The following is a 23399-nucleotide window of genomic DNA, read 5'->3' as shown; positions in this document are numbered from 1 at the left end:
AAAGATTTTAATATGTGTCGCTAGGCACTATACGTCTAAGTTTACTCAGTTTTATTTAAAAAGTGGAGGCAGGACATATATCTAGTTGTAAATACATTTGGGGCTTGTTGGTGTGGGTGTGGAGGGAGAATATTAAGTGTTCATTTTGATTGTGTTATTTTTCGAATTGCTGTAGATGGTTGTCCTGAAATAGAAAAATTTTGTTATGCTGTTAGGGAGTTGCATAGAAAGTCTGAATACGGTATATCGGATTTTTAAAATATATTTTTAAGAGCACTAGCATTATATGGAAAGAATCAACAAATAGTAAAGGGCTAAATAAAAACTTAGAAATGTGGAGCTACTAGAACTGGAATGATTTTGACTTTAAGGTAAGATCATATCAGGTATACTAATGGACATCTGTATCCCAACGTTGAAGTAATTGGTAAAGCAAATTCTCAGGCTCTCAGATGCCTGTAGTTCTACTTTGTAAAGAAAATAAATAAATGCTTAGAAAATAGATTCTAATGCAGACATTTGTAATTCTGCTGAGATTAACGTGTAAATAAATATTTAGGGAGTCGGAACACTTACAAGCCACATCTCCAGGTTCACTGGAGAAAGCCCGGAACGTGATGACTAGAATGCTTTACAGTAGTAACAAGGCAGTAAAATCCCTAGTCAGATTTTCAGTTCTAGTAATTAGTGAGATAATCTATAAACATTGTAAAACTATCAGGTTTTACCATTGAGCTGTATGTTAAGTGGCAGCTTTCAGAAATTTGGGCTCAATGATTTTTTGCTCAGCCTGGGTTTACCTATGACATGTTCTCTCAGCTTCAGAATCTTACTTGATGTAAGTTAGACAAATAGAGAAGTGATCGAAATAAGTCAAGCTGAGAGGAATGCATTAGATCAGTAATATGGGGAAAGGTTGTAACCTAAAGGATAAGCTTAATTTCAGAAAGTGATTAGGATATAAATTATTGAAATCATTACTAACATTGGAAATGAGTAATGAGTATCATTTAAATAAGTGCTATGTCTAAGCCAGGGGTCAACAGATTTCAGCCTGTGGCCTGTTTTTGTATGGCTCCTGAGCTAAGAATGGCTTCTACATTTTAAAAGGATTAAAAATTATTCTATAAAGATGTGTGTAGCCCACAAAGCTTAAAACATCTGGTCCTTTACAGAAAATGTTTGCTGACCCCTGATCTAAGCATCACTCTCAGGTCAACATGTAAGTTCTTTTTTTAAAAAAAAAAAAGTTTACTTCCAGGTACAGATTAAATCACCCTACCTCCTGGGAAGTTGTGAAATTAGAAGTATTAAAAAACATTTTTTTTTACCCCTTACCTCTAATCAGAATAAGGGCAAGATACTTGATAGCTTCTTAGTAAAGAAGATCTTGTTATTTAAAAAATTGTTTAGCTTGCAAATTCTGAAAGCTGTTAGGAAAGTATAAATTTGCTAAAACAGTATATTTAGTGCCCGATTATAGTTTTTCACATTTAGTGGCACTTAACCACTTAGTGCTAAGATAATTCTGTTGTGCTAATTTTGACTTTTCCGTAAGATGACAATTATGAGTATTTTGTATAGGTAAGAAAACTAATGTCTCTAACTCCATAGGTTGACTGGGGTGGGTATTAATGGCTTCTGAGGACTGCATTTCTCAGCTTAACCAGGAGGTTATCTGGGCAGAATCTAGCTTTTGTGCCATTACTTCCGTCTTAAATAACGGAGTCAGTTGTTCGCTTCTGTCGTACAAAATAACTGGAGGTCAGTTCGCTTTGAAATGGAAGGAAAGAAAAGGTGAGAAACGGCCTGTTCAAGTTAGAAAATAATTTACCAAATTACATTTTCGTTGGAGATGTTAATTACATAGGTAGTGTTAAATCAGTAACATTTGTCCCTTTTGTTGCCCATTGAGGAGGGTATGACAGTTCTATTGCACTTGAATGTGTATTCTGCCACTTGAAGGTGTACTCTAAGTCTTGTGCTTGGAAAACATAAAAGAGATACTTGCTGATAACTAATCTGACAATTCTGGTTCATAATGGATTTTTTAAAACTTTACAGACAGTACCTAAAGTGATGAGAATTGCTCTGAACTGATCTTGCTGTGGCTTTACTCCTTAAATAGCTGCTTTAGTGTTACTGGTATGGAAATGTGAAAAGCAAAGGGCTAGTGAATATTTAGGATTTTGTTATTTGGAGAACTGAGAAGTTATTTGGGAAGTAGTTTGTTTGGACAGTATTGTTTACACTATATACAATACATAGTATAATATACACTGTATATAGTTTACACTGTCACCTTAATTGCAATTGTAGTTGATTTCTCTTACAGATTTTAGGACCTAGAAAGAGCTTCAATTTGAAGAAATGGCACAGGTTTTCATCTACCTAGAATGGAGATTTTGTGTAAAGTGATGCAGTTGAACTTGGTTCTTGACATTGCCCAGAATTTTGTCAGATTGGATCTCAAGTTTTTTATTAGCTGATGAATAATGTCAGAAATTATGGGAACTTTTACATGTTGAATTCGTTGTTTCACACCTTGGGTGTAATAATCTATAGTGAAATGTTACTTTGTTTGGCAGCCATACTGACAAAAGTTAGATGAGCACATGTTTAGGCATTTTGTCAAAGTGCTCAGGGGTTGACTAAACACATCAACGAAGATGGTAGAATCCTCCCCACCGCCCCCCAACACTATTTCATAGCTGAAAATGTGTAGGCTTACATGACTGGCAAAATGAACTAAACACAGAAAACCTTTCTGTTTAGAGATACAGTGGTTTGTCTTTTCTGTGGAAATTCTGAATTTCCAGTGAAGCTTCCACATTTTTTTTTCCCAGTAAAAGAGGAAGACCTTTTCCTAAAAACTACAGATAATTTGGTTTCAGCTTGCTCTTGTGTACTTGTTTATCAAGGCTTCACTTAGGTGCTACAGTTGTAGTAGCTTCTTAAATATGCCATGGAAGACTGGATTGGATAAAACTACTTTTCATGCAGGTGTTCATTGGTCACTAATCATACGAGGAAAATCAGCATACCCAGCGACGTATATTGTGTGTGCTTCAGACCACTGTGTTTTGTTCATAACAGTATCCCTTGAAGATGAGTGGCACTTTGTCACTGTATCGACAAAATCCAGTAGATGAAAGTGTTCAACATTGAACAGTTGGATTGGCCCACCCCCACTCAGCCCCACATTTTGAGTCAAATGGTAGAGCTGGAAGTCACGTTGACAGAAATAGAGAAGTGCTTTGGAGGCTGTATGATACCAGGTGAAAATATTTGCTTGAAGAACTTAAATAACCAGCACCTCAATTACAGCAAAGCATGGATGTTCCCCCCACCTTTTTTTTCAGGATCATCAGTTTCTTGCTACTTAAGAGTTATTAAACTTTAAAAATAACTGCAGATTTTTAGAGGAAAAAGTTTGAAGAGTATCTGTAGCTGGAGAAATTACTGAATTATCCTTTCTAGTTATTTTATCTATTTTAAGTATGTCAAAAGTGGGTGTTTTTTTTTTCTTTTACATCTATACAACTGCTCTGAAAGCTATCCTGCCATAGACCAGAGGGAGTCTAAAGGGAGTGTTCATAGGTATGCAAAGGAATCCAGTCATATGCAGTTGTTAAAGTGAAAGGAGAGAAAACTTAGAAAACTAGTATTTTCTACAGTATTGTGAAAAGGCAAATGGTCTTTTAACTCCCTTTGTGATGGGGTAAAGTAAGATTTCTGCTTCTAAATGAATTCTTGTGGCATCCTATTTTCACCTTGAGAGATTTTTTTGTCTAGGGATGAGGGTCTCCAGGCTCTTCGCTTTGAATAGCACAGGAAAAACCCTCTAGTTAACACAGGCTACATTTTCAGCTAATGTGCAGGAGGATATATAGTTGACATTTTAGTAAGTGAGTTAGATTTTGTTTCCTAAAGGAACAAGTGTGTTTCGTTACTAATAATTTCTATCCAATTTCAGAAGAATGTTTTTGCAGTTTTCTGAGCTTGCAAAAATGTTTCAGCTTGTGGGTGTTCTACCTTTCTGGTGAAAATTCAGGGCCTTTGAAAACAATTTAGTCTCTGTGAGAATCTCATAACAGCTTTTATAAGTATTTCATTGGGTCCAATTACCTATGGGTAGCAAAATATGTGAAATTGGAAAAGGGAAGGTATTGTGGGCCTCACCTGACATTCTCTTGCCTAGGCAAGGCCCAGGTCTCTTGTGGAAGAATTCCGTACAGTTGTGGAAATTGAAAAGTGGCCAGAATTGATGTAAAGGAACCCCAAGGTAGCACATAATAGGTTTGTATGTTTCTTGGAGATTCGGAGCCAAATTAAGAATGGTTTTGCCACTTGTAAATAAAAGAAAGGACGATTAACAAAATGTGGAGCCAGTTACCATAGAATGAAGGAAAGGCATTTATGTTTCAACAGTTCATACAAGCAACGCAGTTGAGTCAAATGCAGCCCTACTTTTTACTTAAGAAATAACCATGTTTGGAAAAAATCAGGTAAGTTGGATGGGGTTATAGTTATTTTAATTAAAGAGAGAACACACTGCTCTGGTTACTTTTCTCTTTCTTTGAAAGGCATAATGTTTTCATAGTTTTAAATACTTACCAATTTCCTTAAAATAATGGACTTTCTCAGGAGTGTTATTTCCCTTCTGTGGCCTTACACAGTGTGCCTTGTATTGTAGGATTTAGATTAGCTGGGTAGATAAGTTAGCAAATTCAGGAGTGCCAGATTTGTCCTGGTGTCATGCTTTTTGGGTAGATTTCTCAAGAACCAAGAAGGCTCTAGAACTTTAGAAGTACAGAGATGCCAGTTTTTGGTTACCTAGTAACAATAGCTTCAAAGATTATGGACTCACAGTTACAGTCAACTACAGTCAGAACCCTAATCGATATAAATTTGTTGTGTAGTCACTTGCACAGAAAAGAATTAAAGTAGTTGAAAATTATGCTCTAAAACCAGACCGGTATCAGGTACTAATTGTGTGACTTTGGTTAAGTTACTTGTATCACAGTTTCCTCATCTCTATAGTGGAGAGAACACCTACCTTAAACCAGTCATGGTGAGAACCGTCTTACACCCCTTAAAAACTGCATGTATTAACTACTGTGTTAGAGGTCATTGATCATTATTAACAATTACTGTTAGAATGGGAATAAGGCAAAATTTGGCTTTTTATATAAACTTTGTATTTCAAAGATCCATTGCTTCAGTTATTACTCTAACATCCCCCCCCTCCCCCCGCCTCACCTAGTGTGGAAGCTACTTTGTCTTTTCTACCCTCTGACTGGAGTATTAAGGGTCGAAGTGCCAGACAGGAGGTGGAGGATGAGAGAGACATGGGCCATAAAGAAAGTGGTGAGTGTCTGTCATTAGGACCCACTGTCTCAGGTCTTTGGAAAGAAATTGGTAATATTTTATATTTCATTGACTCTCCACTTCTAACAGTAATGAGCCTTTGTGATGAAAGGAATGCAAAAGTGTAATTTAAAAACCTGTGGCTGGATGTAGTCACTGTTAGCATTTTGGTGTATATTTAGATTTTTTTTTGCATTGCTTTATAAAAGTGAGATGATTCTATTCAGCCGTTTTAACCACTTCCATGTCAGACATTTTTATGTTTTTTTTAAAAGGCTGCATAGTATGCTTTGCATCAATTCTAAGACGCATCCCAATTTCAGTCACGTTAAAATTATGTGGAGGGGGCGGGGAAGTGTGCACCATAGCAATCAATGGCATATTACAGTTTAATTTGCATTTTTCCCTATTCATAGCAAAGTAATGAGGTGTCCCCTAAAATTGGTGGCGTCTTAGACTCCATGAAATTCAGTGATTGATTGTATGCGTGATTTAACCATGTCCCTACTGAAGGGCATTTAGGTTCCTCTCCCCATTATAATCAATGCTGTGATAAATCTTTTATAGACTATGATATTTGTACTGTTCTTTAGTCTACATTGCTAGTCAAATTTTATTGAATATTGCCCAGGTGCCTCCAGAAAAGAGCCAACTAACATTCCTGTAGCCAACCGCAGTTCTCTGATTAATAGTCGCTAATTTTTTCATTACTGTTGCTAATTTGGTAAGGGAAAAATGGTACTTAATTTTTATTTCTTTGATTACAGCTGGGGTTTTTTTATGCTTATCAGACATTTATATGTATTTTATGAGTTGCTCACTCCATTTTTCTTTGAAGTGTTGGCTTTTATCATATTGATCTGTAAGAGTGCCTTATTAAGTATCTTGGCATGTCTTGCAAATACTTTTATCTAACTTGGTGTGTGTGTTTTGCAAAGTTTTAATTGGAAATTTATTCCTGTGTAGGCTGTGATGTAAAAATATGACTTGTTTCTTTCTATCATCAGTTGGCCAGTTGATTAAATTGCTTATCTTTTTTTTTTTTCTTTTAGGTTGAAGAAGAGGCCTTTCTGATCTTTTATTCTAGAGATTGATTAATTTGAGGGTTCACCTATTAGCCTTTCATAAGGGTGGATAATGTGAGTGTCTTTGTGTCCTGCAGGCTAGGAAGAGAACAACAGGGCTTCTTTGGAGGGCCTGAGCTGGGACAGATGACGACTACGTCAGGTGAAAGAAAAAGAGCTTGATCGAGAAAACCAAGAATCAAACACGGGGGGATTGACTAGAATAGAATGTGCCTAGTTTGGCATTTCTTTGACTGGCCTCTGGGAATTGGAGAGTCGCAGCTGTAGGCTATTAATGGAAGCTGAGAAATTGGGACAGGGTGGAGGGGAAAAGGCACTAAAGGGAAAGAACTAGATAACACCAGTTTGGCTTTCCTATTGCCTATAAGGAAAACAGAGGCCCAGGAAATAGAATTTCTGGCTTCTGGAAAAGAGGGCCCTTTTAATTCAGGGTAATGATCTGTACACAGGAATTGGTAGACATTCCCATGAATTCATTGAGAATGAACTTGGACTATTTGTAGTATTTAGGTCCCAGAGAATTAAAGAATTTGATGTGTTTTAGTAGAGCAGAGATTTCTGGGTTGGCTTTTGGATATAAGGAGAGAGGATTTAAAGAGTTGCAATTTTCCTGAGGAATGAAAGCCTGGCTATATGAATATTAGTGAGCTCTACCTAGTCCTGGTAAACTAGGCAATCTGATTTGGGATTTTGACTGTGTGTGGGCAGAAAGGGAGATAACAAAAACTTTGGGGCAAGGGCAGAATGAGGTTACCCATCCTGTCATTCACGGAAAGAGGACATTTTATCTGGCAGGGTGAGCAGCCAAAGGCATGTTCAAATATGTTTTTAATATAAGAAACTGCTACATGTATTACAATAGTACTGTCAATAAACGGTAGGGTAGAATGGGGGTTGGGAATGAAGAGATTACAAGCAAATGCAATTGTCTCAATAAAGAGGAAGCAGGCACAGCTGGACTGGCTTCTGGAATAGAAGGAACAAGGTGGAAGTTGTGGCAGAAGACATCTTTTACTTTTTATTGATAGCCTACTATGGACCAGGCATGGTGCTGGAGATTGCCATGGTTCCTGCTTTCCAGCTATTTGCAGTCCACTAGAGGAAGTAAGTGCATCATGCTAGGGGAGCACTGAGGAGGCCTCTGCATCCTTAGAAGGAGCCTTTAGGGGTCAAGGAACTCTCCCTTTTCACCTTTTAGGAAAGCAAGTGAGGACTGCAGTACCACCTGGAGTTTTAAGGGAGGGGAAAAGGTGTGGAGGGGAAAAGGGAGACTGGGGCCTGTGTGTTGAGGCCAAAGGGGTAAGGCAGCGGTCCCAAACCTTTTTGACACCAGGGACTGGTTTCGTGGAAGACAGTTTTTCCGTAGACGGGGGTAGGGTGGGGGGAGGGGGGATGGTTTCGGGATGATTCAAGCGCATTACGTTTATTGTGCACTTTATTTCTATTATTATTACATTGTAATAAATAATGAAATAATTATACAGCTCACCATAATGCAGAATCAGTGGGAGCCCTGAGCTTGTTTTCACTTGCCGCTCACTGATAGGGTTTTGATATGAGTCTGCAAGCAATTGATTTATTATGGTCTCTGTGCAGTCAAACCTCTCTGCTAATGATAATCTGTATTTGCAGACGCTCCCCAGAGCTAGCATCGCTGCCTCAGCTCTACCTCAGATCATCAGGCATTAGATTCTCAACCTGGATCTCTCGCACGTGCAGTTCACAGTAGGGTTTGCGCTCCTATGAGAATCTAATGCCGCCACTGATCTAACAGGAGGCGGAGCTCAGGCAGTAATGCCAGCGATGGGGAGCGGCTGTAAATACAGATGAAGCTTCGCTCGCTTGCCCGCTGCTCACCTCCTGCTGTGCGACCCGGTTCCTAAGAGGCCATGGGCCGGTACCGGTCCATGGCCTGGGGCTTCCGGACCCCCGGGGTAGGGGAAGAGTGACTAAGATGGCTATCAGGTAATCAAAAGGAAAGTAAATATAGGAAAAGTAGGTATTGCAAGAAAGAAAAGTTGGCTCTTATTGTCAAGAGGTGATAGGTTGGCCTGCTTCTGAGGTGGCAGCTTTGTCATGGCCCATTGCAAACAGTCAAGGGGCTCCACATCCTGGGTGCAGACAAGCCAGTACTGAAGCTGCTGAGATGCAGGGAACCATGGTATGGGAGTGCTACACAGCAGCTAAATAGAGTAGAATGGAGATGTAAGGAAGAAGCTTAAGCTTTTCAAATTAAGCTCGGAAGAACTAAACGTGTTAGTCTGGAATAGCAGGAGGCATGGATGAAGTGTTGAACAAACAGAGCAAATGCTCATTTCAATTTCTAGAGCTCTGAGGGACATCTGGTAAACCAAAGCTGCCTCAGCTCCAGTGTTTGAGTGGGATGGTGGTAGGGTGTATGACCCAGGCTTGACAGGGATTTAAGAAAAAGGTTTCTGGACCTTTCATCCCATTTGTTTGCAAAGAGTACTATTAGCATATAGACTAAGAGTCTTCTCTATCAACTTAGCAGAAGTGCCTATAGTTAAGGGATAGAGGCAGTGATGGGTGAAGGGAGGATGATAAGCCAGAGGCCATATCTTTAAAGTTTTCCAAGTTCATGCTGGGGAAAAGAGAATTATCTTCCATGCTCAACTTGAACTGTCTGAGGACCAGCTCAAGAGTTTTCTTGAGGAAGGAAAGCAGGATGCCTTCAGAAGGGATGACTTATGAGTGCAATCTAGGCAGTTTGGTCTTAGACCCTGAGGTAGCCCTGGTCCTAAAGGCAGTATCAGCTGCAGCAGAAAGAAGAGGAAACACAAGGTCAGAGAAGCTTTGGCCCACTCTTTTATAAGACATTGGATTTCAGAGAGGGGAGGCTGCTTGCCCAGGGTCCTACAGTGGGTTTAGCAGTAGCTTTCCACGATCAAGCTGCTTTCACTGAAAAAGGGTGAAGGCAAAAGAAAACAAACGGGCAAAACTAAGGAAAAGGTACATTCTTAGGCTTCTACAAATAAGGACAACCATGACCATCTTGGGAGCCCTTTTATATTGGTGTTCACTGGGGTCTTTTATGCCTGCATATGTAAAACTAGGTCGATCTGTTTTGAAGGTACCCAGTAATTCTCACTAATATGTCCATCATTTAGAGTTGTGCTCTCCAATACAGTGGCCAAGTGTCATATGTGACTAATTACAATAAACAGTCAATTCCTCAGTCATACTAGAGATACATCCGTAAGTAATCAATGGCCAATGTGGTTAGTATCTGTTGGATCAAACAGGGCAGCTATACATAGAACATTTCTATCTCAGGCCTATTGGACGGTACTGATCTAGACATAAGACCTGGTTTGTAGTAGCTGCTTTATAAGTTGACCCTTAAACAATGTGGGGGTTGGGGTGCCAACTCCCCTGTGCAGTTGAGAATCTGCATATAACTTTTAGCTGGCCTTCCTCATCTGTGGTTCTGCATCCATGGGCTCATCCAGCAATGGATCATGTAGTACTGTAGAATTTATTATTTAAAAAAATCTGTATATAGGTGGACCCATGCAGCTCAAACATATTATTCAGGGTCAACAGTAAATAGTTGTTGGATGAATGGTCCTCTGGACTGTCTGCCATTGCTAGTAAGAGTTTTGGTTTCCACTCTTGCCTTTCTCCTTTCTGGCCAACATAGCCAAGAAAGTTGCAGGAACCCAGATTGGAGTCTCTAGGTCCACACAGCAGAGGATGTGATCTTAAGGCTCTGGAGAAGGCAAGATGAGGTATCTTGAGATGAGATTCACCCTGAGTTGGCTTGCCTGCCCTCTAGCTGCAACCAGACGTAACAACCACTGGAGCAGGTGGCTGGGGAGATGGGGCACGCTGTGCCACTTGGAGGCACATCGACTTTCCAAACTTCAAGCTTTGCCACTCAGAGCATGAGGGAGCCACACCCCATCTTTAACTGATCCAGAGTCAACTTTTTACCACAGGAGGAGGTGAGTGGGTGAAGGGAACTCGAGGGGAAAATGGAAAGAGAGATGTGCTGAGGCAGTTCTTCCCAAGGGTCAGTTATGGGAGGCTCACGTGAAGGGAGATAATCTATGTTGGAGGGTAAGTAGCCCTCATGGGCAGGAAGGTAGTCCACTGGGAGGACTGTCGAGGGGCTGGCTGGGTTTCCCGGTGTTGAGTCGGGGCCCTTGCTCCCCAGCACCTTGTACAGATCCACCCCTTGTCCTGTCTCTGCTGTGAGAGCTCTCGGAGGTGGGGGGCTCGAAGCACTGTATCCTGTGTCTTCCTCAGAGGTATAGTGACCTTGGACTCCTTGTCCCTTTTCTGGCCAGTTGGGGTGATGGGAACGTCTGAAGGCTGGGGTCACTTGGTGAAGGACTTTGTTGATGACCAGGATCTCAGGTTCCTCGGGAGTGGGCCAGTCTGTCAGGAGCCTATCCAAGGCCAGCTGCGTCTCCTCCTGAAAAAGGGGAGGAAGAAACTCATGTGGCTATGTTGAGTAAGTAGCCATGACGACCGACTTCTCCAGGGTTCCAAAAGGCCTGGCAGCCTGCACTGCCTAGTCAGCTCGAGGTGGAACACTGTGGGCCTTTACTTTGTGAGGTAAGAGAAGCAGTTAACATTGCTGGGGAGGCAGACAGGCAGGAGCCGTGGACTCCTCTCAACCCCAGCCAGTGAGCGATTCGCTATCCTGCTCAACCTTCAACTAGACTTGTTTCTGGTGAGTCAAACTGCACCAGCTGCTTTTCCTCTAGCAGAGAGGGTACGAGGGTGTGCAAAGGAAGGGCTGAGCTTGCATCTGTCTGGGGATGAGGCACAGAAGAATTTAAAAGGGTCACACTAGGGCTGAATCCTGAGAGATGTATAGTATTTTCCAGGTAAGGAGGTGGTGGGCAAGGAGAATTGGTCTATTCTGGAACCTGCTAGTTCTTTCTTAGGACAGACACACTGAGGCTTCAGAAATAGAAGGAGGTCACATGTTGAAGGGACTTTTATGGGATGCTAAAGAGTTTGGGCTTTGATACAACTACTGAAGGTTTTTTGTCAGGGTAATATCCTTGTCAGTTATGCTCATAAGAAAGAACCCTCTGGAATAACTTTTTTGGAAATGATGTTCATCCTTTCTTCCCTACAGCTAATTTCAGTTGGTACTTTTCTTGCTTTGTCTTTCTGGACATCTAATTGGTTACCAGCTCTTCAGTGTCATATCTTTCCTTTCCAAACTTATTACTGATTCCTGAGTCAAGTTCAAGCACTTTATTAACATTTCTTTTTACAGGCTTTATTGGGCTCTCTTTACGTCCTTGAAACTATGTTTTATGCTGACTGCTTGATCTTTCTGAAGCAGATCTCCAAAGCCTGCTTTCATGAAGCCCCTAGTGACTGTTCCCTCCACTGGATTCCTACAACAGCAAAGAAGCCACCTGTTAGGTTCTTAGCACAAGAAGCTTTATGCTGTCACTTTTTTTTTTTTTTTTAACATGTCTGTAAGCTATCTGCAAGTAGGGACCATGCCTTAAGGGAGGAGGAGAATAACAAAAAATAGCATTAGGACAGGGCAAACCCTGAGGACTAGTCCCAACTCGGAGACTCTACGGCTTGGGAAAACTCAGTCTACCTGTCTGGACTTTGGATCCCTCATCTGTCGGATGCCAAGTTGTGCAAGAATGGTTTGGTTTGAACTGGCCTCTGATGTCCCCACCCTTGCCTTGAGCATGGCAGTTGTCCCCAAAGTGAATGACGATGCTGTCTTAGGGTAGACTTCTGCAAAGGGCGCTGAGCAGCCAGAGGGTACGTGTGTACTTTTCTTTTGGGAGCCTGCTTTTTCCCTATCGCTATGCAAACTGGCCCTGGCACATTGGTCTGGCTTGGAACGTGACTGGCAGCGGCCAAAATGCTGAGACCACTGCTATGGAAGAGATCTCACTGGATGAGGATCACGTTGTTTTCACAGTGCGAGGCTCTGCCTTCTTGAAAGCTCTGGCAGTATCAATAGAGGCTGTTCCTCAGAGCTTTTACAAAGCAGCCCCCCTGGCTGACAAGTCCTGGGGCAAGGCGTCTTGGACCACTAATAACTCAGGTACATCATGGAAACTATTTTAAGCTTTTACAAGCTCAAAATAGATAACATCCCAGTGATCCCCTTTATGACTGGGCCTTTCCCTCTAGAGCTTTAAGACCCATGGCTTTTTAGCCACATTTTAAGAAATGGTAGGGGGATGTAAAGTCTGAGAACTTAAAGCACATTTTGTTGGAGGTGAAAGACTATTGTGTTTCTGATGTCTGCCCCAGCCTGTCACCAGGAGAGCAGTTTCGGTCTTTAAAAACAGTCTACCCCTTCAAGGGTCAAGTGACATGGGGTTCTGAGCCTGCCACAAGGCCATCATAGATGGCATGTTTAATTTTTTTTTTAATTTTCTAATTCACTGGTTATTTTTGCAAAAGAAATATATGCACATAGTTTTGTAAAAAAAATTTTTTTAAGTTCAAAGGGAATTTGTAATAAAAATTAAGTGGGCTTCATGCCAACAGCTGCCTCCCCAAAGGCAACCACCATTATCAGTTTCATATTTAGGCTTCCAGAAATATCCTGTGTACATGTTGGAGACTGTGTGTGTGTGTGTATAAAATCATCTTTTTATACAAATGAGAACCCACTTTAGACAATTAGTACAAACTTTGCTTTTTTTCACTTTTAAATATATTAGAGATGTTAGACACATATAGATCTCATTTTTTTTGAGTAGTTGCGTAACATCCTGTTGTACAGGTATACCCAAATGTTTAACCTAGCCCCCTGGTGGCAGGTTACGTTACGGCTTCTATTTATAATGCTGCAGTGAACATACTCATACTGTACAACTTTGGGCATATGTATGGCAATTTCTGTTATTTTTTCCATGTGTTACTTTCTCTAACTCTTTGTCTTTCTCAGTATCTATTCTAGGCTTTTGTGGGCTCTTCAGTGGCTCTGCATGCCTCTGTATCCCCTCGTGTCCAGGCAGTGGCAAATAGAGGCCATGATGCCACAGCTACCAGCTTGGGAGCCAGGTGTCAGCGACTGACCCAGAGCTGCTTCTCACTGTGCTATTTCAGGCTTTTAGGACATGGGACTGTGGAATCTCCGCATTGGAAGAGAGAGATCTCAGAGCTCAGTTGATTCAGTTCCTGGTACCTGAATCCCCTCTAATACTAGCAGTGGCATCCTTATTGAGTGCCTTCCCATAGGTCATCACAATATTGCCACCAAGTGAGGGCCCAGTGTGTGAACACCTCTTGAGTTAGTCTGTTCAGCTCAGAGGTTTTGACTGCTGGAAACACACCCCTCACCCTGTGCTTAAGATCTTTTAGAACGTATAGTATAATGGAGGACAGCACATCCTGCTTGTATGTGAATCCAGGGTCCACCTACTAGCTGACTAACACTGGGCAAGTTACTGAGTCCTCTGTCCCTCACTTTCCTCATCTGAAAAATGGGGATAATAATATTACAATCTCATAAAGCTGTTGTACAGATTAGGTGTTAATGCATGAAAATTTTTTTTTTAAGTGCCTGGCATAGAGAAAGTAATGTATGTTATGTGTATATATAAATGTAAATATATTATTATGTAATACTGTTGTATATCATATATAATTATATGTCATGTATAATCAAATATATATCAAACATCTATCATATATACGACATATACACGCACATACATATACTGTTATTATTATACTGTTCTTGCTACTGTAACTTAACAGCAACAAAACTCCTCAATAGAGAGAGGAGACTTCAAGTGTAAATCTTCCTGGGAAGAAAATGAATGATCTTTGCCTTGTATGAGCCATGTGCTTTACATGGCATCTTACTTAGTCTGTCTTCACAACAATATATATGAGAGATATTGTCAATTCCTATTTTACGGAGGATGAAACTAAGGCTTATGTCATCGGGCAAGCGCTCAAGGGTCATTGACATAGGAAGTGGCAGAGGTGGCCTTATTTCAAAGGCATTAAACTGCGGTGACTTAACTTCCTACGGAGGCAGACATGGCTGGGACCAGCTCTTTCTCTGAGAGGCGGCTGGTACCACTGGCTTCTGGATGAGGCATGGGTGACTGAAGAGAAGAATCTTGGAGGAGGAGGACTATACGATGCGAGAGTGCGGGGCTGCCGAGGCGCCGGGTGATGGGAAGAATGTGGGCACCCCTCTCCTCCCCTTCAAGACCCTCCGTCAGAGACAGACCCTGCTGCCCGCTGTGAGCTGCTCTTCCCTCCTAGGACTGTGGTAGCCGCTCCCTGCGTGTCCTTTACTCCCAGCACGCTCATCTGCAGCTGAGCAACCTCTCCTGCCTTCAAACCTTTTCCTTGCACAATGGAATGACTTACTGGCTTCCTGCCAAGACCAAAATAGTCTGGGCTCTATTTATCTGTTCTGTGCTCACACAGGACGGGGAACATCACAGTAAAGCTTCAGTGCTCTTGAATTTGGATGAGCCAATGCTCAGACTAGTGCTTGGCAAATATATTTGCTTTTAAAATTTCTTTTGAAGTGAGCTGAGGTGAGGAGAGGAACAGAAGGCATAGAGAGGAATGAAAAGTTATGGGTCTTTTAGTCTTGGTCATAAGCTTCAGAAAATCCTGTGCATGGGAGTGATGACTCAGATGGTAACCTAGCACTCGTGATAAGCAGCTTATCCATAGGATCTAAACACCGAGGTTTCCCTGTACTACAATGAAAGACTTAGATGTACTGATCACCAGAACCCCATCGACTGACCACTAAGGCTTTATACCTTACCTCCACAATGGGATATTTCTTGGCCCAAGTGCTATTCGCTGGGTCTGGAATTTCTTTGCTACACCACTGAGGTCTGAGGGCCAAAAGGAGAACAAATACCCTGCAGGTAAAGAAAACAGTGACATGGGTTAAGTGGGCACACGGTGGCATGGAAGCACAGTGACTTCAGTGTAGGGGTATGCAAATGAGTAAAATGTAAACACTGCAGGAGAAAGATGATGCATCGTCCAAGTCTGGACTAGTTTTCTGTGAAGTTTGGATAGATGATAAAGACTCGTGGTGCAACCGCTTAGGGTTTGCTAAATAAACTAGGGAACTTTTGCTCGGTGTAATGTTTAGCTATCACTAAGCAGCCAAGCACTCACTCAACAAACGTTGATTGAATCCTTAATGTATGACCAGCACAGTGCCACATGCTGGGGATAAAACAGCAGACAAGAGGACATGGTCAATACCCTTGGGGAGATTACTGTTTATATTTAGTAAATTAGAATGTTTATAAAGAGATTGTAATGAAAACAAAGAGTAAAACGGGATACAGGTGGTATAAACAGCTTGGACATAACCAATTAAAAAAATGCCAAAAAAAAATACCAATATGGAAATATCCAAACTATTAAAGTAGTTGTATTTGGTGATCAGAGGGTCTTTTTATTTCTTCTTTCCACATCTCTGTGTTTTTGAAAATATTTTAAAGTGAGTTTATTATGTGGAAGAAAAAATCCTAAAAATGTTTCTCATATGCATATGACTTAACTATTTTGACTTTTTAAAAAAAATTTCAAGACCAATATGAAGCATTTTTAAAGACTTGGCTTTAACACACTTTGTTTAATAAGAAAAGTAAGCTTCTGGGACGTGCTCAACCCTTTGAAACAAGAGATGAGGCCATGTGACTAGGTTTTTTCCAAAGAAATGTGAGCAGAGGTACCTGTGACCTAGTATAGATCATGCAGATGAGGAAAGTACCCAAGGGATGGTGGGCCAATAAAGTGGAAGACAATTGGATCCCTAAATGACAGTGTGGAGCAGAGCTGCCAACCAATCTGGATGACATACCTTAGAACTATTATATGGGAGAAAAATGAGCTATTTTATTAAAGCCACTATATTTGGGGGCTCTTTTTTTTTCTTTAACAGCAGAAGCCTCCACCCTAACTGATACTATTTCCCTGAAGAGAGGATGCATGTGATCCTAGTTGACTCTTTGAGTTCAACTTTTTCAAAGTCTACCTAAAGAGAGCTCTGCTTTGAATTATCTATCACATATGGGGGAACGTCAATAAATGGAAAACCTTTCAGACAGGTTCAATGACTAGTAGAATGACTTTGAGCTAGTTTTATTTTGACCTCTTCTCCTACATTACACAACATCTGAAGAAAACTATTGAATAACTCATTTAAAAAATTCTCTTTACCAAATAATACATGTTTAAAGAAATTTTAGGAAATACAGTTAAATAGAACTAAAAGCACTATGATTCTATCCCCTGTTATAACCACCATTAATGTTTTAGTGTATGTCCTTGGAGCAGACAGTATTAACTGCCGTCCAATACCCATTTTCCCCTCTTAGAAAGGGGACCCTGATTTACTAGGACAACAATAAGCCCAGCTAAAAGGCCACAGTCTTAAGCCTTCCTTGCCTCACCAAGTTCTGGCTAATGAGAGGTAACCTAAAGTGCCATGTGTGACTTCTTCATGTGTCTTGAAAAGGTGGGTGTGGGCACCTCCCCTCTCCCTGTAGTTGTAGAATGCAGGCACGATGGCCATAGTTCCTGCAGCCATTGGACCATGAGGTGAACTTGATGATGAAAGCCAATGTCGGGATAGTGAAGCAGAAAAAGAAGGAGCCTAGGTCTCTGATGACTGGGGACCTCCTACACCAGCCGTTACCTGAGTTTACTTACTTTACCTGGGTGAGAAACTTAGCTCATTTGTCATATTTTTATGTTACATACAACCAAATTAAGTGCTAACTAATATAACTTGCGTGTCTGTGGGCACGTGTGTATGCACTATTTTTTAAAAATGAAAGTACATGTTTTGCAACCTGCTTTTTAAAATGTAATATAGCAAATATTCATACCATTTAATTTTCTTCTACATCTTTAATGAATGCATAGTATGCTGTATAGCATGAAATATACTGTGATTTATTTAACCAATCCCACGTCGTTAGGCATTTAGGTTGCTTCAAATTGTTTTCCTTCTATGAACGATACTTCAGTGAACATAGTTGCCACTAAATATCTGTATATACCTATGATATACTTAGATGGGAATTGCTAGGTGAAATGTTTAATATTTTTTAAAATTAAACATATACTGTCACCCCAAAAAGGTGACTATATTTAGTGTGCTACCAGCGATGTAGGAGAGTAACCATTTTTTTGACCCATAGCAGCAACAGCTATTATATGAAAAAAAAAAAAAATTTACCAAAGTTGGCAGGTGTAATGAACTTACTTTTGCCGGAAGCAACGCACTGAGAGAACGCCCATCATGATGACACCCATGCAAATGCTTGGTGCCACAAATGTGCTCCAATTGGCTTTACCTGAAATGAAAAGTTAGCATACCCTGTGACTGAGTTATCGTCAATGAACATTTCTAAATACTGACTGTTGTGTGAACCCGCTGGGCTTTACCCACAGCTCCTGGATAGCTAGACTCAGGAACAAGGCCAACTCTCTTTCGCCCATTGAAGAAGGAAGAAAGGGCCCAAAGGGGCCAATACTAAGGTTCAAAGGAAGGAGCTCCAGCCCTACAAGGGCTTCTTCCTCTAATAGGTGCAGAAGGAAAGGGAGTGTGGTATACAAAGCACTGGTTGTGAACTGGAAGCCCTGGATTCCATTCCTAACTCTGCCGCTGACTGATGTGTGGACCTCAGATTCCTGATCTACAAAAGGTGAACGATGACATCTACCTTGCAGGTTGTTGTGAACATTAGAGATGGTGTATTTAAAGGGCACAGCCATGTACTTGAACAGAGGAGGCCTCAAGAAATGGTAGCTATTAATTTTACCAAACCATTGGATAAGCCCTCTGTCTACCTAGGGTCTTTGAAATTGTTCTGATTCCTTCCTATGACATGTAAATATTTCACTACGTGTTGGAATTTTTCATTAATTCATCCAACATGTATTGAACGTAAACCATGTAACAGGCCAGATTAGGTGCTGTAATACACAGGTGAATGGGACATAGGCTCTGAAGACAGTCCAGGAGACAGATGTGTAAACACGTAAACAGTAAACCATGATGCCACGCGATACATGTAAAAACAGCATGTACAAGGCTGTGTCACAGAGAACAGCATGGGAAATGGCTTCACGAGCAGCTCAGGAAGGTTTCCCAAAAGGCAGGATGTCAAAAGTTTAGAGTCGGATGGCTAGGAGTTGGCTAAGTGGACAAATTAGGGAAGTGCAGACTAGACAGCAAGCACGGAAGGAGGAAAGAGCGAGTGCTTCAGCAACCGCAAATAGTCTGGCCTTGCTTTCCAGTATGAATGATGAGTATGCGGCAGACAACAAAGCTAGATGGATGAACAGGACCAGGTCGTGCAGGGCTTGGTAACAAAGCAGTTTAAATTCTAGCTTGAAAGCCCGTGGGGAACCACCGATGGGTTGCAACAGGAGGTAGAATGTAGCAACAGGGATCTTGTAGAAAGATTCTTCTGATAGAGTGAAGAACAGGGTGGGAGGGAGGGTGACCAGGGGCCACTAGCGGCCAGAGACCTGCTAGCCCTTGTGACAGGGGCTTTTCCCAGGGCTGAACAGGGGAGTTAATGCAGGAAACCTTGTTACCACCCCACACAATCGGCACAATCTGACATTTCGTTAGCATCTGCCTTTCTTTCCGGGCAGATGGGACGAGTCTGGAGTACCAGGAGTAGAAAGATGCTGAGTCCTTAGTCCAATTAATTGCTCACAAGTTAACTTTCATGGGAGTGCTTGAGAAGAGGGCTTGTCACTTTCCCCAGTGGAGAAGTATCTGGCATAGAACAACAAAGTCCTGAATGATTAACTTGATACTCCATGTCATAAAGCAAGAACAGCTTGTTTTATGCTTAGAGCAGATGCAAACAGGGGCTGCCAGAGAGAAAAGCATAATTTAGCCAGTGGAGAGAAACTCATGTTAGCTGGGTCACTTCGTCACATACTCAAATTTAACTTAAGAAACTCAAATCTGTGTCTGATTTGTAGTTCTGCCACTTGCCACCTCTAAGACCTTGGGTAATCTTTTTGTACCTCACACCTGTAAAAAGGCATCATAATCTCTCATTCTTTTATTCATTTCGTATTGAGTGCCTGGTAGTATGGCCAGGTACAGGCATGTAAAGCAGTCACATTACTTGGTTGTGGGCAGGATTAAACGAGTAAACGTATGTGTTACATGTGTTGAATTGTGTCCTCCCACCCCCAAAATTCATATATTGAAGTTCTAACTCAGTAAGTACCTCAGAAAGTGACCTTATTTGTAAATAGGGTCATTGCAGAGGTAATTAGTTAAGACAGGTCAGGCTGGAGTAGGGTGGCCCCTAGTCTGACATGACTGGTATCCTTGTAAAAAGGGCAATTTTGAACAAAGAGAAACACACAAGGAAAACTTTAAGTGAGATGAAGGTAGAGATCTAGAAACCAAGGAATGCCGAAGATTGCCCCCAGTCGCTAGGTGAGAGGCGTGGAACAGATTCTCTCATAGCCCTTGGAGAAAGCCAACTCTGTTGACACCTTGATCTCAGACTTCCAGCCTCCAGAACTGTGAGGAAATGAATTTCTGTTGTTTAAGCCACTCAGTTTGTGGTACTTCGTTACAAGAGCCCCAGCAAACTGATGCAGTATTCAAAGAGCTTAACACAGTGCCTGGCACATAACTATCTGATATGCAGTAGCTGTATTATTTTTGGGATTATTCTCATCATTCATTGAACAGATATTCATTTAACAAGTACTATGTGCTGGGTGCCATTCTAGACCTTGATGATAGAGATTAAACAGATACTAGTCCCTGCCTGTTGGATTCAGAGTTTTGAATAGGGGTCAAGTATAGCGCATTATGAAGGAAATATGGATGTGCATTTGGGAAGGCTTTCTGGAGGGGGCAACATTTTTGCTGAGTTTAGAAAAACGAGTAGACACTGTCTCCAAGCAGACAATGTAATGGTAGGGCACTCTGGTTAGAGGAAATAGGAAGTGCAAAGGTATAGCAGCAAGAAAGTAATTAGTGAATTACAGGAAATCTGATAATCTCCATATCAAGTAGTGGGAGTATACGCCTGTATAGGAATTCACAGTGGACTTGCCCTCTCTAAGGGTGGTTCTTACCTTGCAGACAAAATTCTCTTTCATTTCCTTGGGGGCTTTCACCAGCAGCTGTCAGAGCTGTCATCCATAGAATGTATGTCACTCTGGGCCGCAGGCTGTCTATGGGATGAGAATTTGGGGAGACCCTATAGGGAATTTCTGAAAGGAAGATAAATATAAAGGTTAAGGCACAAATTAAAGGAAATATCTGAATGTGGGCTCTTACTCATTTTTATTTGTTAATGCTTCATTTAATTTGAAAGAGGAAAGCACATTGCTGCTTTAAAGTAGTCCTAATTCATTAATACTTAACACTTTAAAAGGCCCTAGGCACTGTCATTTATGACAGCACCACTTCACAGCATATCAGAAGAATTACATTTTTTTCCTGTGGTAAAATCTTTTCAAAGAATTTTTATTATTTTGCTTTTGAAACTATTTAGCTGTAGTAACTTCTTCTATTTCCTATGACTATAATGTTTCCGACATTTATCAGGTATATTTGAGAACTCCTGGGGAGGAAACTAAATGTACAAATTATTTTCAACGGAATTTTTAAGCAAGCTAAGTTTAGCAATTAATGAAATAGACATTTAATAACATTTATTAATTCTGACTTTCTTTTTTATTTTTTGGTAAGTTCTGGGTACTGGTCATAGTGGGTTTAATCATTGATCTGCTTCAATTTGACATAAAATCTAAAAAATGAGAACAATGGTACTTAGATTTATTTTGGTAGTTCAAGGCTAGACTGTCAGTTCTTTATGCTTTTAACACCCCTGCAGGTTCTCAGCAAGTAAGACTTTGGTTTTTGAGCAATGTGTTGATGCTGTTTTTTTCCTCCAAGAGATATGAATATCGGTAGCCTTTAGTAAATAGGCAGTCTCCTCCTCCACGGATCTGCTGGGTGTGAGTTTTGGAGTGACCTCTCAAAAACTGAGGGGGGCTATAGAATCGAGGCAAGAACTTTGACAGGTGTAGCCTACTGGTTTGCTCAGCAGACCTGTGTGTGTGCTGGTGATCAAAGTGGAAACTAGAACTCAGCACTTTGTGCCTCAACATTAGTTACTGTCTCACAAACCCCAGGGCAAGTCAGAGCTCGACCCTGTTTGCTGAATTTATTTCAACAGTCACACATATTTATTGAGTGTTTGCCCTGGACAAGGCACCAAGGCACAGAATCTGCCTCAAAGAGTTCACCATCTAGTAGGGAAAACAGACCCCTTACACTCACTCACCCCTACTTACTATGTGTGACCAGCAAGATGGAACCCTGTATTATTGCATCCACTCCACCCAAAGGAGCTGAGGCCTGAGCAGATCATTTAACAGCTGTGACTATCAGAGCAATTTCTATATTTTACATCCTTTTGAGAAAAAGTACCATGTGGAAAATTCCCAAGCCTACTTTAACCTGATGAAATTGCTTGCACAGACTTCAGCTCTATGATTACACTAAAATGTCTCTTATTCCCAAGGCAGGGGACTAAAACAATAATTTGGGAGAGACTTTCTGCTCATCTTTCTGCAGCAAAGCATAGGCGAGCATCAGGGAGTCAGTCATCCAACTGTGTTAGGGCATCCTTAACTCCAGAAGTGAATGAGCCGTTGGAATACAAGGGAAGGAGTTTGAATGATTTTTTGGGCCAAAAAAGTTTACACGCAAACACAGATACATGCGCATGTGTATATTTGAAGAATAAGAATAGAAACTATGGGGGAAGCCAAGAGGAAGGTGATGGTGTCAGCAGTTTGGCTGGCAAATAGGTTGAGGCAAGTAAAGGAAGAAAGAAGTCATGCAGGAAATACTGGTTCTGCTGCCTTGTCTGGGCTGTGATCTCTGGCAGAGATAAAGGAGGCCATTCTGTTCTTGGATCTGAAACTTTAGGTTTAAGGTGGTTAAATGACAAAGGCACCAGTTTAGGGAGATGTGATGGTTGCCAATCATCTGAAAGGTCACCAGTAAGAAGGTCAAGTGGTACCAGGCAAAACAGCTGCATGGCGCCTGGAAATCAGCTTTTATCTAAACATCTGCATTGGTTTGACAAAGCCCACGGCAGTATTAACCCATTTGTTACTCAAAAAATACTATTTTTATTAAGCACCTACTGGGTGCTTGGCTGTATTATAGGTAGGGGGGAGACAATGGTGAGCTAACTGCCATGGCTTCTGCCCTCATGTTGGCAAAAACAGCCAAGCGATAAGTAGAATGTGTGTGCCCATAGAGCAGTGCACATGGCAGTATCAACAAACTTCCAGAGGAGTGGCTGTGGACCCAAATCACCTGGGGAATGCAGATGCCCCGCCCCAGGGCTACCCCGCTCACCTGCCCAGGCAGGCGAAGTGTTCCTACTGCACCCTGCTTGTGCTGTTAGGGGCCGTGACAGAAGACGCCTCGGAACTCCATCCTCCTTTTGCTGATGTGCTTTCTTTTTCCCTCCTCCTCAACCTACTGCCCTCTACCACTCTCTAGAAATGGCACTTGTGGATTTGCCAATGATTTCTGGTTGCCCAATGCAATAGTAGGTGTCAGTCCTTGATTACAGCACTTACATATCACTTTTGAGTACTTTTCCATCTCCCTGGGTGCACTGTGAGCTCTCCGAAGATAGGGAACAGGTCTTTGTTCATCTGTAAGTGCTAAAAGGGAAACCATCTAAAACTGGTACAAAACAGGGCTTTGAATCTGCACCTTCTCCCCTTTAAACTTATTTTAAAATAACCTTACACAGACTTTAGATTCATCAGATTTGGTGCAAAAAAGGTAGGTAATTTCTTCAACATCTACAAGAGCAGATTTAAGAACCATCTAACCATGTTGATCTTGTTGTAAATAAGTATCTTGGTTTAAATTCTGTCAAAATGAAA

General features: G+C 41.3%; 1 protein-coding gene and 1 long non-coding RNA gene across 2 annotated transcripts in view; one reads left to right on the top strand and one right to left on the bottom strand.

The window, feature by feature from the left end:
• Window positions 1–7859: 7859 nt before the first annotated feature.
• Window positions 7860–23399, bottom strand: part of IL12RB2 (interleukin 12 receptor subunit beta 2) — a 72972-nt gene continuing 57432 nt past the window's right edge. The window contains exons 13-16 of the mRNA XM_060023635.1: window positions 20553–20690; window positions 17692–17782; window positions 15223–15322; window positions 7860–10893 (exon numbers count right to left, since the gene is read on the bottom strand). Of these exons, the coding sequence (XP_059879618.1) occupies window positions 10354–10893; window positions 15223–15322; window positions 17692–17782; window positions 20553–20690 (869 nt within the window). The 3' untranslated portion in view covers window positions 7860–10353. The remainder of the gene's footprint in view (window positions 10894–15222; window positions 15323–17691; window positions 17783–20552; window positions 20691–23399) is intronic.
• On the top strand, window positions 11180–15863 carry LOC132432848 (uncharacterized). The gene is made up of 2 exons (XR_009521004.1): window positions 11180–12513; window positions 13369–15863. It is a non-coding gene; the product is annotated as an uncharacterized lncRNA (long non-coding RNA).

This window comes from Delphinus delphis, chromosome 1 (assembly GCF_949987515.2).
Source record: "Delphinus delphis chromosome 1, mDelDel1.2, whole genome shotgun sequence".
Classification (NCBI taxonomy): domain Eukaryota; kingdom Metazoa; phylum Chordata; class Mammalia; order Artiodactyla; family Delphinidae; genus Delphinus; species Delphinus delphis.
The sequence above is the reverse complement of the archived record's forward strand: the minus strand, read 5'-3'. Positions and strand labels throughout refer to the sequence as shown.